Genomic DNA, 20,027 nt, shown 5'->3' on the forward strand with positions numbered 1-20,027 from the left:
GAAACCTCAACCAGGATCTTGGGTTCATGTCACACTATCGGTAATGCCCACAACTTGCCTGGGTTTGCAGAATCTCACTAACTGTCCTGTCTGGAGACAATACCCATCTCTTTAGCCTGTGCTTAACCCACTCTCCACTCACACTGTCTGTACCTTTAAGACTTGATTATTGTAAAGACTCACTTCCCAACCATTATTTTGTAAATTGAGTTTGTGTCTTTATACGCCCTGTTTGTGAACAGAACTTCCACTCACCTGACGAAGGGACAGCGCTCCGAAAGTTAGTGGCCTATGCTACCAAATAAACCTGTTGGAATTTAAGCTGGTGTTGAGAGACTTTTTACTGTGTTTTCTCCATATATGACAGAAGAGTGGTACCTACGTTGACAATCACTCCCTTGTCCAGCAAGCTCTGCTTCTTTGCAGTCATTACGAAGTAATGTGTGTTATCTTTATAATAAACAATATTCTCGAGATCAATTCCTGAAATTAAAAAAAAGCACAAAATTCATCATTAGAAATTGCATCAACTAAATCGCCCTCCACCACTGAAATCATTCCCACAGGAACAGGAGGAGACCATTCAGCTCCTCGAGCCTGTTCTGCCATATTCAATTAGATTCTGACTGAGTCGTAGTTTCGCTCCATTTACCCCCAGCCTTGGTGCTGTAATAGTTAATACCATTCAGTACCTCCACCCTGTTCTCTATAATAATGACATCATGGTTGTTCTGTGACCTAAGTACATCTACCCAACTTTTTCCATATTTTTTGAATATCTTTGGTTAACAAAAATCTATCAAACTCCGGTTTAAAATTTATAACTGGTTTTAAAGTTTATTTATTAGTCACAAGTAACACCGCAATGAAGTTACTGTGAAATTCCCCTAGTTGCAACAGTCTGGTGCCTGTTTGGGTTAATGCATCTAACCAGCACATCTTTCAGAATGTGGGACGGAACCGGAGCACCCGGAGGAAACCCAAGCAGGCATGGGGAGAATGTGCAAACTCCACACAGACAGTGATCCTAGCTGGGAATCGAACCCAGGTCCCTGGCACTGTGAAGCAGCAGTGCTAACCACTGTGCTGCCTCATCTGTCAGCAGTTGCTGTTTTCAGCACAATTCCAAACTTCAGCCACCCTTGACGTGTCGGAATGCTTTCTACTTTCGCTCCTGAAAAGATCTGGTTTTAATTTTTAAAGTTTATTTATTAGTCACAAGTAGGCTTACATTAACACTGCAATAAAGTTACTGTGAAAATCCCCTAGTAGCCACACTCCAATGCCTGTTCGGGTACACTGAGGGAGAATTTAGCGCGGCCAATGCACCTAATCAGCATGTCTTTCGGACTGTGAGAGGAAGCCCACAGGTCCCTGGTGCTGTGAGGCAGCAGTGCTAACCATTGTGCCACCGTGTTGTCCATATCCCCTTGTCCTGGCTTCCCCAAGCAGTGGGAAGAGATTATTTGAGTGGGAAGAGATCTGTGTGGTACATAAACACTAAGAAGGACTGAATGGTCTGTTTCAATGCTGTAGGTTCTGTCTCATTTTATCTCATTAATTCTCAAGTCCAATTCCTTTCTCCTGGTTGAAAAATCGTGGATTCCGCTTTCCACGGATCCAAGTGATTCTGCTGTGGGGACGAGAGGTGGATTTTGTGGTGTCGAGGGAGCTCAGATTTGGAACTGATTGTGGAGAAAGCAAGCTAACTGCTGCAGTTATCAGGAGCAATATACAGCCATAGAGCTGACACTTTCACCTTCACTCCACCCCGCGTACAGGCTCATGTTTTTGTCACAAAGCTGTTTAGTTTGAAGAGACCCAAGAGGCAGGTCAACACCCACCTGTTTCCTCCTTCAAGTCCTGGAAGAATTTCTGATTAAAGATGAAAGCGACGCCACTAATTTCCTCCACTTTGGCCTCCGCTGTGGTATTTCGGTTGATGAAGTTGGCAGTGATGGCAATGGCCAATTTCCCACGGAACTCCTTCCTCCTAAACCCTGCAGTACAGATGTATTATCACAGCTGTTGCAACACTATTCACAGAAACAAACCCTAATCCCTTTACTTTTACAGATGATTTTACTTTATTGCCTCTTAAACACGTCTAACGTGTCACATTAGCTGACTTTCATTGGTGCTTGTAACTATATCCAATAGCAGGTTTTTCAAAAGCCAATTTTGGGGTGTTGGGTGATAGATTCTGTCAAATTTGAGAAATCTGTAACTGTCGGGGTGAGAGATGTCAGACAGTGAACAGAACACCTTCTGTCCTTGTCACCACAGCTAGCATCTCCTGAACACATCCAAGGCTTGTCAAACGCAGAGTTAAGGGTTCCTCATCACCGTCGGACCCAACTTCAGATTAGTACTCCAATTCCAACATTTCAATTTGTGTGCGTGTAAATGCAAGAGTGTGTGAGTGAAAGAAAATACCTGACGGAGAGAGACAGAGACAGAGAGACAGACAGAGAGAGAGACAGACAGAGAGAGAGAGAGACAGACAGACAGAGAGACAGAGAAAGAGAGACAGACAGAGAGACAGAGAAAGAGAGACAGACAGACAGAGAGAGAGAGACAGAGACAAAGACAGAGAGAGAGAGAGAGACAGGCCGAGACAGAGAAAGAAAGAGAGAGAGACACAGAGAGAGACAGAGAAAGGCAGAGAGAGAGAGAGACAGACAGAGAGCATGAGGTGGAGAAACAGAGAGAGAGAGAGACAGAGAAAGAGAGACAAAGAAAGAGAGACAGAGAAACAGCGAGGGAGAGAGAGACTGAGAGACAAAGTCGGAGAGAAAAAGAGAAGGAAACAGAGAAACAAAGGGCAAGAGAAAGAGAGTTAAAAAGAGAGACGAAAGGCAGAGAGACAATGAGAGTGAGAGGGAGGATGATAGCAAACACACCTTGCTGAGAGTTTCTCACCTTGTAAACTGCTCCTTCGTCCATCCGCACCAATAATAACATCAAAGGTGAAGTCCGCCACAGGGTGATCATTGGGGCGTACCTCAGCTCGCCAACCTGTTCCTAAATTAAAGGCATGGGGGATAATTATGTACGTAACACAATGCATTACTCCATCGGTAAAGGACCAAACACTTCAATCTGTACTGTTATTATTAAATGGTCCTCATCAACTTTATAGTCACTTTTTATACAAACTCACTGTATCAACAAATTCTAACTGGGTTGATATTTTAATAACTGATTCAATGGCTTGTGAACTAAAACATTGTATGGAAGTTTACAGCATTTAGAGAATCTGACACTAGTTGAAAAACAAAAAAAAGGAATGAATTGGGTGTTTATATAATGCCTTCCTCAGGCTTCCCAAAGACAACTTATTATATCTGTTTCACAAGAAAATTGGCTGTTAAATTTCTGCACAGCAAAGACAATGAGAAATCCCGGGAAACACCATTGACCAAGCATATAAATATCATGGTGACAAGGGCAGCTGGGTCAGAGGGAATACTTGTTTGGATGAATGCTGATTCAACAACACTCAAGAAACACGACACCATCCAGGACAAAGTATTTTTAATTTATTGATGGGATGTTAGCATCATAGCATCCTGACATGGAAATACTTCACTGTAACAGGATCAGAATTCTGGAACTCTCTCCCTAACAGCAGTGTGGGTGTACCTATAACCATGTGGATTGCGGTGGTTCGAGAAGACAGCTCACCACCATCTTCTCAAGGGTGATTAGGGATGGGCAATAGCCAACGGCACCCACATCCCACGAATGAATAATACCCTCGCAATACAATAATTGCAAGTGAGTTGACGCTTTCAAATCCTTAACAGTCCTCCGTAGACGCAAGGAGTAATCAGTGGTCTGATCACATAGCGAGTTCTGTCACTGAACTGGTCATCCAGGGAACGAGTTTAAAACTCACCCCAGCAGTCAGAGAATCTAAACTAATTTCATAAAATCGGGCAATACAAAGCTGGTGTCCGCAAAAGTGTCATTAAAAACCCAACTAGTTTCCTAATAGGGGGAGAAACTTGCTGTCATTACTCAGTCTGGGCTGAGACATGACTCCAATCCAGTGCCAAAAGGGAAGGTCTGAACTGTCCTCTGAAGTTACCTAGCCAGATTCCCAGCTGCATCAAACGGCTCAAGGCGGCAGCACACTATCAACTTCCCTGGGTGTCTGGAGAAGTACAATAAATGCACCCTTTTCCACCAACTGCCACATTTTTAAAATCTGGTAACATTCAGGTATATTGTCTCCAATTCACCTCTTTAACAGGTGACTGCTGCATTCGGAGAAATCTAGACGCTTTCCCTAGCATCCAGCCAATTCACAGTTAAAATCCCTTTTCTCATGGCCAATGAAGTCAAATGCTAATGAAAAGGCGGCAAAGGAATTAAGCTCGCAACTTTTATCTAATCATGGGAAGCAGTGTTCCTCTTCATAGCTTTGTTTAAATAATGACAAGTGTTTTTCTGTGCAACGGTCTCCTAGGCAGTTATTGCATCAATGATCTATGCACGCACCGTGTTAAAATTGACTTGAAGTATGTGCCAAATACTCAGGCAAACTTGAAGAGGCCACTCAGAACATCAAGGCAGTTTGGACAGGCTGCTGGCTGACATTCCTGTAGTGCCAGAAATACTTTCCAGGCGGTGACTCTATTATTATCTCTGGAGAAAGTTATAATCAGGGCCCGGTCGACCACTTTGGATTCAGCAGGAGACCAGCCCAGCTCCTCTCTGCACCCTCGCAATGCACCTTATTTATGGCCAGAATGGACATGCTAAAAAATGGACACAAGCGGTCCTGGTGCACTTCCTGCAAAGCTCAAAGTCACACCATGCATATCTTGAAATAGCCATTGTGAAATAAGACTCCAAACTCAGCAAAGTTCCTTCGTCAGCACCTCACAAATCCGTAAGGATAGGGGCACGGGAATAGCACCCCCACCGAATCACAAATACTATCTTGACTTGGGAACTGTATCGCCATTCAGGGTTGGTTTAGCTTTGTTGGCTGGGTGGCTGGTTCGTAACGCGGAGCAACGCCAACAGCCCATGTTCAATTCCCATACCGGCCTCCGCAACCTGAGGTGTGGTAATCTGCAGGCTAAATGACCACCAGTCAGCTCTTTCCATCAAAGGGGAGGGCAGCCTACGGTCATCTGGGACCATGGCAACTTTACTTTGTGGGGGCATGGTGGCACAATGGTTAGTACTGCTACCTGACAGAGCCAGGGACATAGATTTGATTCCTGGCTTGAGTCATTGTTTGTGTGGAGTTTGCACATTCTCCCCGTATCTGCATGGGTTTCCTCCCACAGTCTGAAAGACATGCTGGTTAGTTGCTTCGGCCATGCTAAATTCTCCCTCAGTGTATTCAAACAAGTGCCAGAGTGTGGCGACTAGGGGATTTTCACAGTAACTTCATTGCAGTGTTAATGTAAGCTTACTTATGACACTAATAAATAAATTTTTTAAAAAATTCCTAGACTGTTGCTGGGCTAAAACTCTGGAAGTCCATCTCTAACAGCACTGTGGATGTACCTATTCTTTCCAAACCCGTGACTGCTGACATCTAGAAGGACAAGGGCAGCAGATACTTGGGAACACCAGCACCTAGAAGTTCCCCTCCAAACCACTCACCACCCTGACATGGAAAGATATGGCCACTCCTTCACTGTGGCTGGGTCAAAATCCTGGAACTGGCACGGTGGGTGTACCTACTGCTCAGAGATTGCAGTGGTTCATGGAGGGAGCTCAGCACCACCTTCTCAAGGGCAACTAGGGCAGGGCAATGAATGCCAGCCTAGCCAACGAAGCCCACATCCCATAAGTGAATTAGGAAAGAACATGGGCTGCAGTGGTTCAAAAAGACAGTTCATCAGTGCCTTCACAATGAGGGATGGGCAAACAAATACAAGACACGGCAATGACGCCCCCATCCTGAGAAAAACTGAAATCAACATTGTCGATTTCCTAAGCGTTTGCAGTGAGGACATCATGTCACGAGTGAGATATTTAAAATATCTACACTTCACATCGAGTGCCACAGGTAAAAAGCTGCCAAAAGATGTATTTATTCAGCAGTGTGTAAATCATTTTCAGAGAAAGATGTATAAGATTCTTCTAAATTATAATTTAAGGGAAGAATTTGAATTAAAGTTCCCAAATTGTGCCCACTAAGCCCATCTAACCCATCTGTGGAACTCTTTGTCGCAGAAGGCTGTGGAGGCCAGGTTATTGAGTGTCTTTAAGACAGAATTGGATAGGTTCTTGAGTTATGGGAAAAAGGCAGGAGAACGGGGTTGAGAAAACTATCGGCCATGATTGAATGGCAGAGCAGGCTCGATGGGCCAAGTGGCCTAATTCTGCTCCTATCTCTTGTGGTCTCTAACCCAACATTTCCATTTAACCCGTGATTCCTAAACCCCTAAAAATCAGGACTCCAACCCAAATCAAATCCCGGCATTTGAAAATAGAAAGGATGCTGGAAATCCAAAATAAAAACACAAAATGCCACAAACTTCCAGCTGGCCATTAACTGGTATTAATTATTAATGGTAATTATCAGAATAATCTGGGCAAGTTTTAAAAAAATTTATTCATGGGACATGAGTCAGCATTTATTGCCCATCTCTCGTTGCCCTCGGAGGGCATTTGAGCATCAACCACATTGCTGTGGCTCTGGAGTCACACGTAGGCCAGACCAGACAAAGACAGCAGATTTCCTTCCCTCAAGGGCATTAGTGAACTAGATGGGTTTTCCCAACAATCGACAATGGTTTCACGGTCATCAGTAGATTCTTAATTCCAGATATTTTTTATTGAACTCAAATTCCAATGTCTGCCATGGTGGGATTTGAACCCATGTCCCAGTTTCTGGATTAATAGTTTGGTGATAATACCACTAGGCCACTGTCTCCCCCTATTGAAGGTGACCCTGAGGAGTGTTGGATTTGCCTTAAAACCGAATTTGGTCGCCACGTTCTTTTAGGAAAGGGAAGCTGCCATCCTGATCCAGTCTAGGCTGATATCTGACTCCAGAGCCAGATTAACATGGACCGCTCCTGCCCTCTGAAGCAGCTTACTCAACCAAATCGAAGTTGCTACCTCGTGGTTCAAGAAGGTGGCTCAACATTAACTCCCCAAGCCTACAAAATTATGAGAGGCACAGGCAGGGTGGATAGTCAGAGGCTTTTTCCCAGAGTGGAAGTGTCAATTACAAGGGGGCACAGGTTCAAGCTGAGAGGGGGAAAGTTCAAGAGAGATGTGTGGGGGAAGTTTTCGACGCAGAGAGCGGTGGGTGCCTGGAATGCACTGCCGGAGATGGTGGTGGTGGAAGCAGGCACATTAGCAACATCTAACAGGCACCTGGATAGGTGCACAAATAGGGAGGAAACAGAGGGATATGGATTGAGTAAGGGCAGAAGGTTGTTTTTAGTTTAGTTAGGGCATCATGATTGGCATAGGCTTGAAAGACCAAAGGGCTTATTCCTGTGCTGTACTTTTCTTTGCTTTTTTGACAACTGGGGATGGACAATAAATGCCCCAGAAACACACATATCCCGAGAATGAACTTTTAAAATGGGACCTTCCATTATTTTGCACATATTTTTACAAAAGTCCTCTTCTGAAGCTCCAATGCTCTGGTTTTCCTAATCTTTCCTAATCACTCAATCCTAGGAATCAGGCTACTGACTCTTCTCTGTTGAATCTCTCATATTTCCCATATGTTTTGACAAAAAAAAGCTCAGAACATGCAAGCTGGCCAGGACATAGTATGTAACCAAACTCAGAGGATAATACAGCATAGTAGGAGGCCATTTGGCCTTAACTCCATGCATTTGCCTTAGCTCATCCCCCGACACTAAGGGATAATTTAGCACGGCCAATCAACTTAACCCGCACATCTTTGGACTGTGGAAGGAAACCGGAGCACCCAGAGGAAACCCACGCAGACACGGGGAGAATGTGCAAACTCCACACAGACAGTGGTCCAAGTCAGGAATCGAACCCAGGTCCCTGGTGCTGTGAGGCAACAGTGCCAACCGCTTTGCCACCGTGCTGCCCTTGTAGGGGTGAGGGAGGGCGTTTGGAGAAATAATTTTCTTCCCTAAATCACAGGAACAGTAAGTGGAATATAGAAGGGAGCAGCCTGGCCTTGTCCTGCTATCCCTCACCAGACATTCTGTGCACACAGAGACCTTTCAGTAAGGGAAATGCCTGCCGGCCCACAGGCTGGGGAACAGCACAAAGTTAACAAAGGGAATGTCCAAGAAGATTTAATGGGACACATGTAAGTGAAGAAACCCCAACGGATTTGTTCAAGATGCAGGTACCCAGAGTTATGAGCGTGATTAATGTGTGAAGAACATTTGTACAACATGTTGTTCTGATTCAGTGGAACAAATGGAGGGTTTTAGATGACACTGGCAGCACAGAAAATGAAACAGATACCCCAGTGTGCGTCACAATTTCATAACAGAAGACAGCGAGTGCTCACTGAGAGATGCCGACAAGGTTTTTAAATCCATTTCAGGTCACAAATTGGAATTTATTGCTTCAAAACATAGGTGTAGGCTTGCATTCTCTCGAGGTTAGAAGACAGGGCCGGGGGGGTGGGGTTGTGGGGTATGAACAGATTGAGGCATTTAAAATGACAGTGGATTCAACAGACTTGACAGAGAGAAAAGTTATGGTGGGGACAAGGAAGTACAATCTTCAGATTAAACTTGGGCTGTTTACGAGTGAACTCAGGCAGCATGACTTCATACAAAGGGTAATGGAAATCTGGAACTCTTTCAGAGCATCCCTACAATGCGGAAGGTGGCCATTTGGCCCATCGAGTCTGCACTGGCAACAATCCCACCCAGGCCCTATCCCTCTAGCCCCACGTATTTACTCTGCCAATTTCCCGACACGAATGTTGAACATTACCACCCTGCCCGCCATGGGAATCGGAACGGGTGGCGGGTGAACCACGGGAAAGGTCGTTGCCCCTAGGGTGGGATTTTACGGTTTCCTGGTGAGCGAGGCTGTAAAATCCCACCTTAAGGTCAATTTAAGCATGGCCAATCAACATAACCTGCACATTTTTGGACTGTGGGAGGAAATCGGAGCGCCCAGAGGAAACCCACGCAGACACGGGGAGAATGTGCAGTCTCCACACACACAGTGACCCGAGGTCGGAATTGAACCGGGGTCTCTGGTGCTGTGAGGCAGCAGTGCTAACCACTACGCCACTGTGCCCATGATGTGGATGCTGGGGTTCAACTGGAGCTTTCAAATCCAGGATTGCTAAATCAAGGGAAGCGAAGCAAAGGCAGGCAGAAAGACTGAAGTGCAGAGCAGCCATGATCTAACTAAATAGCTGAGCAGGGTCGACGGGCTGAATGGCCTGTTCCAGTGACATTCCACCCGGGAGGTGAGATTCAAAATGAGCATTCTTGGTGCTTTTGTCCAAGGAAGCTTCTCAATTGCGTGCAAAGGAGAAAAAACATTTGGAGCTTATTTTCCAGAGTTTGTACCAGGTAAGGTCACAAAGTGGTGAATTAACTGAGCCAAATAAGCCAAAGAACCCAAATTCAAACCCCACCGAGACAGAATTTGAAGTCAGCTTACAAACAAGCGGCGTGGAAATAAAAAGCTGCTCTCGGTTAAAGTGACCCTGAAGCAGTCGGACCGTCACCAAAATAATCCAAAAGGGTTCACTCACGTTCGTTAGGGAAGGAAGCCCGCTGTGCCTACATTGCACCAACTATTCTAGGGGTGACACGGGCGGCACAGTGGTTAGTAGAGGCGGCACAGTGACTAGCACTGCTGCCTTACAGCGCCAGGGCCCTGAGTTCAATTCCAGCCATGGGTGACTGTCTGTGTGGAGTTTGCACATTCTCCCCGTATCTGCGTGGGTTTCCTCCCACAGTCCAAAGATGTGCGGGTTAGGTTGATTGGCTCTGCTAAATTGCCCCTTAGTGTCGGGGGACTAGCAGGGTAAATATGTGGGGTTATGGGGATAGGGCATGGGTGGGATTGTGGTCAGTGCAGACTCAATGGGCAGAATGGCCTTCTTCTGCACTGTAGGGATTCTATTCTATGAAGACACTCCATTGTATCAAACCCTTCGCTCAGCGGTTCAGGACAGCTGCTCACCCTCTCAGGATGACTGTAGGGTTGGGCAATAAACATTGGCCTTCAGCAACACCCACATCTGGAGAACAAAATCCAAGCCTTTTAACAAAACATTGATCTTCCTGTCCTGATCCTCCCCTCTGACTCCATCCTCTTTGCTTCTGCTTATTTAGCACGTTGGAACATTTATTTATATTAGAAAGGCAAGTAGCTGGCTGTTATTAAACACCCTAGTTAAAAACTGTGGGACTTAGCGAAACAAAAACAAGAACTGAAATTAGCACTGTTAAATCTGCAGTCTTGCTTAGGACGAGCCTGAAGGTGAAGGCCGCTTGGTCTATCATGCCTCACCTGGGGCCAACTTGTCAAATAGATGGTCAAGCACGAGTCTCCTCATACTTGGCGAACAAGTTAACCTAATTATTTTTGATTCTTAAAAGATTTCAGGGCTGTGTACAGGGCTGTGTTAATGGTCTGACCTTGTTGGGATTGGAGGATGCACAGCAGGAGATGCACATGATCATCTTTCGTGGGCCTCACATTATAAATGTAGCTCCGTAGAGCCCGATAAAATGTTCCATTGTGTGTCACGAATGGCCTGGAGTCCAAAGCAAATAAAGCTTTTTAATTGGCAAAAGGAGCAGGGCAGAGAATGAGGAGAATTTATTTTTGCCGCTGGTTGTTGCAAACTGGAATGTGCTGCCTGAAAGGGCAGTGGAAGCAGATTCAAGAACAACTTCCAAAAGGGAATCGGATAAATGTTTGAAAAGAAAGCATTTGCGGGGCTGTGGAGAAAGGGTTGGGGTGGAGAGCTGGGGGTGTTTAAAGTTTAATTATTAGTATCACAAGTAGGCTTACATTAACACTGCAATGAAATACTATGGTCGAATAGCTGGCAGAGGAATCATACAATCTCTACAGTGCAGAAGGAGGCCATTCAGCCCATCCAGTCTGCACCAACCACAATTCCACCCACACCCTATTCTCATAATCCTACATATTCACCTTGCTAATTCCCCTGACACGAGGGGTCAATTTAGCATGGCCAATCCACCTAACCCACACATTTTTGGGCTGTGGGAGGAAATCGGAGCAACTGGAGGAAACCCACGCAGACGTGGGGAGAATGTGCAATCTCTACACAGACGGTGACGCGAGGGCAGGTTTGAACCTGGGTCCCTGACGCCGTGAGGCAGCAGTGCTAACGACTCTGCCATCCCTATCACTGTGCCACTGACCCTAATCTTCGTCAATTAATGTGGGACACAAACCCACAACCCCGAGATTAAGTGGCTGGGCAGTGTGTTTTTCTTTTATTCATTCATGGGACACAGGCGTTGCTGGCTAGCCAGCATTTATTGTCCATCCCTAGTTACCCTTAAGAAGGTGGTGGTGAGCCGCCTTCTTGAATCGCTGCAGTGTTTGCTGCACAAAGACCTGTGTTATGATGCCAGTTGTCACTAGCAGAGCAGAAAGGTAGATGGCTGGGTGCAGGAGCGAAGCGGAGAAAGAAGAATACATGTGAACGCACTCTGGGTTTCTTGATCCTCTGGGGGCTCCAATAACTGCACAAACTCCACGTTAACTTGAATCTCCACCCCTAGTAACAACGCCACTTTAACCAGGATTAGCTGGAGCTGTCGAATACCTGTCAGCAAAACAGAGAGAATCAGCAAAATATGACAAATTAACCCAAAATCAACATTGGCGCAGATGGAGCCTAAATATATATATTTATTCATGGAACATAGGTGTCAATGGCTGGCCAACATTTATTGCCCATGCCTAGTTGCTCGAGGGCAGGTTGTGAGTCACATGTAGGCCAGACCGGGTAAGGACGGCAGATTTCCTTCCCTAAAGGACAGAGAACCAAGTGGGTTTTTCCAACAATTGACAATGGTTTCGTGGTCATCAGTAGATTCTCAATTCCAGAATTCAAATTCCATCATCTGCAGTGGCGGGATTTGAATCTGGGTTGCGAGAACATTAGCTGAATTTCTGGATTAATTGCCTCGCAATAATACTACTAGGCCATCACCTCCCCATCATTTATTAAAGTGGTGAAAAAATTAACAAGTTAAAATAGACAGGGCTGTGGGAATAGAGTAGGGTGCTTGGGATTATGTATAAAGCTCCTTCAAAGGGCCATCAGAGACAGTGTGGGCTGGATGGCCACATTCTGTGCTGTTTTATCATTCTTTGACTGCTCATTAGGCAAAGCTTCCATCACTTGAAGTTGTGGGTTGGTTATCGAGTGGGAGTTCAGAAAGGTACTTACTGATGTGATCTATCGCTCCTGCACAGAACTTGCCGTAAAACTTCTTTGCAGCCAAGGAACGCAGGTCCTGAATGGTGTATGGCCAGAGGTGCAAGACGTTGTTCCTGGCAAAGGTCTCCCTCTTCTCTATCACCACCACTTTACACCCCAGGAAAGCCAGTTCAATGCTTGTACGCAGTCCACAGGGTCCAGCTCCAATGATCAAACACTACAAACAGAAATTTGAGTAAAAACATCAAAGTCGGCAGATTGAGATAAAATGGAGAGAGAACAATGAAAGAAAAAAAAGAGGGAAAGAAACCAAAGGAGAAAGAAAGAGAGGGAATGAGCGAGAGCGAGGAATAAAAGAGAGACAGAGAACAAAGACGCATATGAAATATATCCAAAAATTAGAGTGCACAAGTATTATTTGTAGAACAAACTAAGCATCAAAAGTATAACATCAATTAATTGGAGTTAAATGGTTTTACGCTCACTCTTGGGCATCGCTTGCAAGACTGGCATTTACTGCTTTAAGTGCCCTTGAGAAGGTGTCTTGAAGTTTTTTTCTTGATCTGAAGAACTCGTCATGCAATTCGAGTGAGCAATTAATGACTTTTTGAACTATCAGTTGGAGAACTGGCAACAGTAGAAAAGGAAATTGGAGATCATTAATTCCAGCCACACTTTGTAGTTCCTCTGGAAAGGGTTTAAGAGTTTTCAGTAAATGTACTCAATTTTCCTGAGGATCCAGTAACGAGTGATGACAGTTTTGGGTCATAGTGGGATGGGGGAAGGGAGGAGTTGGGAATGGATCACAAACTATTGCTAAAAATATCACGGTAACTAAGGGCCCTTAAGTAAACAGACCTGAAGCCAGCAATCCTCTTGGCAGTGTTAGCCATCGATTAAATAATGACTAAAAACTGCACATAGCTGTTGCCAGTGAATTTGCACCAGGCCCTTTCATGGTCACCTCTCTCAAACCTACAGTTTTCCCTCTTTTTATAGCCAAGACTTGCAGATGACAAAGAAAGAACACAGAGACACAACATAGAGAGATAGAGCAAGACAGGGTATCATAGAATCTCTACAGTGCATCAAGAGGTCCATCGAGCCTACACCAACAACAATCTCACCTCGGCCCTTTCCCTGGAACCTTATGTATTTACCATGCCAGCTGCACCCCCACCCATCCCTCCCCCCAAGACTAAGGGGCAATTTAGCACGACTTAACCTGCACATCTTTGGTTCGTAGGAGGAAACCGACGCAGACACGGAGAGCATACACAGACTCCGATTTTCAGTTCTGAGTTTTGTTGCTTTCGTCGGGGTTGAAGATGAAGCTCTTTCAATAGCGGGCACTCAGCAGTGGGCAATCGGCAGCGGGCAGCCAATCACCATCTGCAGATTGTTGCCTGGGCAACAGATTGTAAACTACTCTCTAACCCCCCCCACCACCAACTCATTACCCTTCCAAACTGTGAACCTAACACTTGAACATCCGACGTGAAGCATTTCAGAGAGGAGCAAATGATGGGAGTCAAACAGCTAAAGGTGTTAGTTCTGAAAGAAAATTTAAACACCAAACAAAAGGCATAGAGGTGGGATTGTGTGTGTCTGCCTGTGTCTGTGTGTGTTGGGAGATGTTTATGCCATGAGATGCTTTTATAACGTGTCTGCAATCCTGCCAAGTTATGTCATTTACTTCCAGATTTAATAAATCACCAAAAAAGGCAATAAACCCCCTCTTGTTCACTGGCTGGATGTTTGACAACTCAGAGTGGTTCAGGATGAATCAGTAGCCCAGGAATTAGCAATACATCATCCATCAGTCCTACAGACATGGACCAGCGTACTTCCAAATGACTTAATCCGACTAGAGAAGGAAGGTGATGGCACCGAGGGCTGAAGATGAGGAGAAATGCCTTCACCTGAATCTTCGGACTCCTCTGCCCCAGAGGGTTCTGGGTGCTCAGCTGATTATATTCAAGATGGCTCTCAATAGATTTTTGGGGATTATGGGATAGAACGATATTACAGGATGATGTAGTTATGATGGAAGGTCAGTGACACTCTCAGTGAATAGTGGGGCAGGTTCAAAGGGGCAAGCGACTTACTCTTGCTCCTCTTGTGCTCTCTTTGAGCATATCGAAAGGATGCTTGTCTGAATTTGCCCAGCCTAGTGAAGGTGGAGTTGGAGGAAGGGCTGGCAGAGTTACACTGCAATGACTTGCTGGCCCATCCTTGTTTTTGGGGTCCTTTCCAAGGGCAGCCCAGGAACAGGATTAACTGCCCACTCCGCTGATGTGGGCAGCCTATTAGGATAATTGAGGCCTCACTTTGCAATGGTGCGAGTATTTTATCAATGTCAGCGGGGGCTCCCACCCTGTACAGAGACCACACTGGCAAAGTCAAAGTGAATCCCAGTTGTAGCCCAGGGGATTCACTGGAGCCGGACCCATCACACCCAATGCCAGGGCTGCAGCTGCAACCTCGTCCACCACAAGTCCTGGGAGGGGTTTCCCCTCCATCCTGATGGAAACACCTGCCTCAGGCATGTGTTAGCTGACACCAGAGCAGGCAGCCAAAGCTACCTCCATGTTGATGCACTCTCACACTCGCCTATCTGTCTCAGTAGCATCCACCTCTCCTGATGGAGCTGGACATTGCTGCAAGCCCTCTGATCGGGGGTCTGAATTCTCTGCAGTTGCTCTCTACTTCAACAAGCTGCCATGTGCCACCTCCCCTGCCCCCCTCCCCCTCCCCACCCTGACACCAAAGTTTGTGCCTTCAGTGTGGCTAGGTCAGCAACCCGCAGTTACCCCCCCCCCCCCACCCGCTCCCCCCCCAACCTACAGACCACAAGGATTGCAGAGGGACCATGAGGCAGCATCCTAGCACATTGCAAAGGGCTTTAATGCAGCTGTGGCGCAGATGGTGGCCTTGCCATTGAGGACCATTTTCCAGAATCCATTCAGTGAGGTGAGTATGCGGTGTAGAAGGTTCAATTACTCTCGGGACATGCACGCGATCATTCATTTTTCCTGCACTGCAGAGTGGTCCTCCTGTGAGTTGAATTGGCACTCACACCCTTGGGACTTTCTCGTGAGGTGTGGTGAGAAGATTGGGTCAGCTCCTCCAGTGCCAACGTCCTCCACTGCTCGTCTCTGGTGAGGCATTGCTGAATCTTGGGGCTGGTGCTTGTCGAGTGCTGCCTGCGATCTCCAGCTCCAAACTCCAAGTCTGCACTGACCACAATCCCACCCAGGTCCTATCCCCATAACCCTATGCATTTACCCTAGCTAATCCCCCTGACAGTAAAGGGCAATTTAGCATGACCAATCCATCTAACCTTCATATCTGTGGAACGTGGGAGGAAACTGAAGCACTCGGAAGAAACCCATGGGGAGAATGTGCAAACTTCACACAGGCAGCGACCTGAGCCGGGAATTGAACCCGGGTCCCTGAAATTGAGAGGCAGCAGTGCTAACCACTGTGCCACCATGCCGCTCAGTGCTGATTGTTGTAAAAATCCATCTGGTTCATTAATCTGCTTCCCTTTAAGTGGTCTTGTATGTGTCTCTAGACTCTGTGGCTGACTCTAAACTGCTCTCTGAATGGCCTAGGAAGTCACTCAGTTGTATCAAAATCGCTTTGCCAATCCACATGGACTGTAGCAGTTCCAGGTGACACACCACCACCTTCTCAGGGGTAGGCAGCAAATGCTGGTCTTCAGTCTCTCAGTTTCATTGGGTCCACTAGACTTACTGGCTTGAGTTTTTTCACTTGTGGCCGATCTAGGCACCCTTACTGCCATCGGAGTACTTCCTTCAAGGTGAAGGTTCTGACGGTTCCTACCAGCTGCTCATGCTGGGCATGATAAGATTAGAAATCACCAAAGGTATTGCTGTCCACCTTTGAGTGATAAATTAAAACCAAAAGGCATTTTCAAGATGGGAACATGGCTGCAACTTAACATCCGTCTCTCCTTCCCCTGAGATGGGGGCAGTAGTGGGAATGTTCGTAAACTGAGTGGCTCCATAACCTCTTTTGGAGAGCAGTTAACAGATTAGGAACGGACAACGTTTTGGAGAGCTGTGAGTCTTTACTCATTTGGAGTGGTTATAAATACTCCGGTGCGGCATGTTTTAAATTGTGTGAGAGCTCAGATGGAGCCCAACGATGTCATGCCTACAATGAACTCCACAGGAAGTGAATAATCCATCATCCTGTTTGTATTGGCCTGTTTCTGCTTCCCAGCTCCAGGTAGCATGAAAACTAATCAGTGCTGGCCCCAGTGTGCGGAAATATTTTGCAGTGAAAATTATTATTTGCTTGCTGTTTCCGTTTGAAAGAAAGGAACTCCCAGAGGAAGAAGCTTCCTGATCCTGCAAATCAACGTTTACATGAAACTTGCAGCAACTCTTTCTTATTGTTCTCATCAATCCAACTCTTCTGCCATTTGAGAACAGATTTTCTTCTCGCTTAGCCACACATGTGGAATATCGTCACCAGACTCCAAATCCAACTTCCTGTTGTTTCCGGGTCTTCACACACTCCTCCCTGGGATCGGCGTGCAAAAAGGGGCAGCGCGGTGGCATAGTGGTTAGCACTGCTGCCTCACAGCATCATGGACCTGGGTTCAATTCCAACCTCGGGTGGCTGTCTGTGTGGAGTTTGCGTGTTCTCCCCGTGTCTGTTTCCTACGGGTGCTCCGGTTTCCTTCCACAGTCCAAAGATGTACAGCTTAGGTGGATTGGCCATGCTAAATTCTCCCTTCGTGCCCCAAGATGTGTAGGTTAGATGGATTAGCGGGTTAAATACGTGGATAGGGCTCGAGTAAGATACTCTGTCGGAGAGTCGGTGCCGAGTCGATGGGCCAAATGGCCTCCATCTATACTGTAGGGGTTCTATGATTCCATGAAAAGGCTGCAGATATTGCGGAGGGATTGGGGGGTAATAGGTCACTCCCATTATCGCTGCAGTGTCAGTGCTCCACGAGGTTGGGGCAATGGTTGACCGATGAATCCACATCAAACCTTTCCGAGTTGGACTGCCCGAGCCAGAGAACATGCAAGTGGCATCATTTTGCAGTGAAAATGAAGTATTCCCTTAGTTGGGGTTAGTGTGAAGCTTGTCCCCCTACAACATCAACATCAAGTATTCACTAATAAATCCATAGGGAATTCAGGAGAATGGTGTTCACCCAGGGAGTGGTGAGAACGTGGAACTCACTAGGACACAGAGTGGTTTGAGGGAAAGCTTTCTCACAGAACCAATGAATCTACGGTGCGGAAGAAGGCCATTCGGCCCATCAAGTCTGCACCAACCACAATCCCATCCAGGCGCTATCCCCATAATCTCATGATTTTATGCTAGCTAGTTCTCTCTACACTAAGGGGCAAGTTAGCACAGCCTATCCACCTAACCCACACATCTTTGAGCTGTGGGACAAAACCAGAGCACCCGGAGGAAAGCCACGCAAACATGGGGAGAATGTGCAAACTCCACACAGACAGTGACCCGAGCTCACCACTGTGCCACCCATTTAAGGAGAAGCCAGATAAACACACGTTGGAGAAAGGAATGGAAGGATATGCTGGTAGGTTGAGTTGAGAAGGAATGGGAGGAGGGTTGTGTGGAACGTGAAGTTTGGCACTGAGCTGTTGGGCTAAATGCTCTCTTTATGTCTTGTAAAGAGTTTGTAGGATTACATGAGCCACATAGGCAGAAAATGATTCAGACATTTGATTTGATGAAACTGAGATCAGTAGGACCCACATCGAGATGTATCTTTACAATCAGAAAGGCAACACTTAGAAAAATACGGGGTTTGCGTGTGGGACCTGAGTTAGTGAGTGGATGAAAATATTCCCAATTTAGCTGTTTGATGAGGAATGAAACTTTGACGAGAAATTTAAATGCCAATCTGTCTTGTAACAGTGAAAGCATGCATAGGGTAGACAGGAATGTTCTCAAGTGAACATTTGCTACAAAACAGTGAAGTATTGGAACATCAAAACTCATAAATCTTTGCATTCCTTTACAAATTTAGTAATTGCTGGACTTGCATGGGAGATTTTGTGGTGCCCACAGCAAATAGTTTCCACTTCTTTAATAACATGAGTCCTGGCTACACCCAGCAACGTTTTAAAAGTCCCCGAGGAACTCATTCTCATTTCTCACCAGAAGCCAAAAGCTTTGTGTACCCCTTATGGGTTCAGCCCTTTACGGCGAGCAATTTAAACCTGTAATAAACCAACTCAAACAGAATGATATCTTTGTCTTAATACTAGCATCTGTGGTTGAAAGAGATCCAGTATTTATTTCTATAAGGATCAACAAATATGAGGGGAAAGAGGAGCTATCAGGATATTGAATTTGACGATCAGCCACGATAATAATAAACAGCGGAGCAGGCTCGAAAGATCAAATGGCCTACTCCTGCTTTTAGTTTCTATGTTTCCATGTAATATTTCCTCCAACCTACAGCTAGCAATGTAGATGCCCCAATGCAGCTGCTCCAAAAGTACGTGCAGTGCAGTGATTAAAAATGTTGGACAAACTTTCCGGGAGACCTGGTCTAATAAACCAGTGAAGATACCACCATGGCAATTCCAGAATTTGAATTCCCATTTTGAAAAGCTGCAAATAAGATGCTGGGATTGTTAAAAGCAATGATGACATTAGTGGACTGTGGCAAAAAGCCAACTGGTCCACTAATGTCCTTTAGGGAAAAAAAACGCTGCCATCCTTGTTCAATCTGGGTCTCGATGCGACTCCAGTCCCATACCAAGGTGGGTTGACTCTTAGCTGCCTTCCAAAGTGACCTAGCAAGCTCCTCAATTGTATAAAGCCTGCTATGATGTGGAGATGCCTGCTGCACAGTAACAGTTCCAAAAGATAATCCACCACCACCTTTACATCCCAAGGATGGGAAATAAATGTCACCTTGGCCAATGATGCCACATCTTCAACATTTTGTTGGGGGGGGAAAAGGAAAATGGTCCTGGTATTAGGTCAACTTGTGTCCAAAGGTAGATGTAATCTTCTGCTTCAGAAACAATGCAGCTTAATATTTATTACCTCCTGCTGTGCCAAGTAAATTTCCTGTGAACCTCACACCAATTTCCTGTTGTCCTATCACTCCGTGTACAGAGGAAATTCAGATTTTACAACCTATCCAATTTTAACTTCCACTGAAGTTAAAGAATTAAAACTCCACATACGTAACTTTTTTCCCCCCAAAATCATGAATGTTTGGAACATTTAACAAAAGTAAAATCAACAGGTGGCAAGAGGGAAAGCTGGTCTTTTATCACTGGTTCAAAACCAGCCCAGGCAGACACGATCAAAACATTTCAACTCTTGTTGTTGGAAAAGGACTGTTTTGTTAAGGGTTTGGTTGGTGTCTCATTAATGAGATCTTGAGACTTGTATGTTTAAACATGAGCTATTTATTATAGAAACATAGAAACCCAACAGTGCAGAAAGAGGCCATTTGGCCCATCGAGTCTGCACCGACCACTATCCCACCCGGGCCCTACCCCCATATCCCTACATATTTTGCTCGCTAATCCCTCTATGCTTTGGTGGTCTTTAACTGTGTATGAATCCCAGTTACTGCCATGCATGACACCTCTTCCATGCATGT

The 20,027-nt window shown here is 45.7% G+C and overlaps 1 protein-coding gene across 8 annotated transcripts in view; it reads right to left on the bottom strand.

The window, feature by feature from the left end:
- LOC145343759 (F-actin-monooxygenase MICAL2-like) overlaps positions 1–20,027 on the bottom strand; it is a 255,306-nt gene that overhangs the window by 155,714 nt on the left and 79,565 nt on the right. For all 8 annotated transcript variants that reach the window (XM_080190063.1, XM_080190062.1, XM_080190065.1 and 5 more), the window contains exons 3-7: positions 12,392–12,599; positions 11,645–11,761; positions 2,923–3,024; positions 1,845–2,000; positions 383–483 (exon numbers count right to left, since the gene is read on the bottom strand). In XM_080190063.1, coding sequence (XP_080046189.1) covers positions 383–483; positions 1,845–2,000; positions 2,923–3,024; positions 11,645–11,761; positions 12,392–12,599 — 684 coding nt within the window. The remainder of the gene's footprint in view (positions 1–382; positions 484–1,844; positions 2,001–2,922; positions 3,025–11,644; positions 11,762–12,391; positions 12,600–20,027) is intronic.

This window comes from Carcharhinus amblyrhynchos, chromosome 6 (genome assembly GCF_965287045.1).
Source record: "Carcharhinus amblyrhynchos chromosome 6, sCarAmb.v2.hapA, whole genome shotgun sequence".
In the NCBI taxonomy this organism is placed as follows: Eukaryota; Metazoa; Chordata; class Chondrichthyes; order Carcharhiniformes; family Carcharhinidae; genus Carcharhinus; species Carcharhinus amblyrhynchos.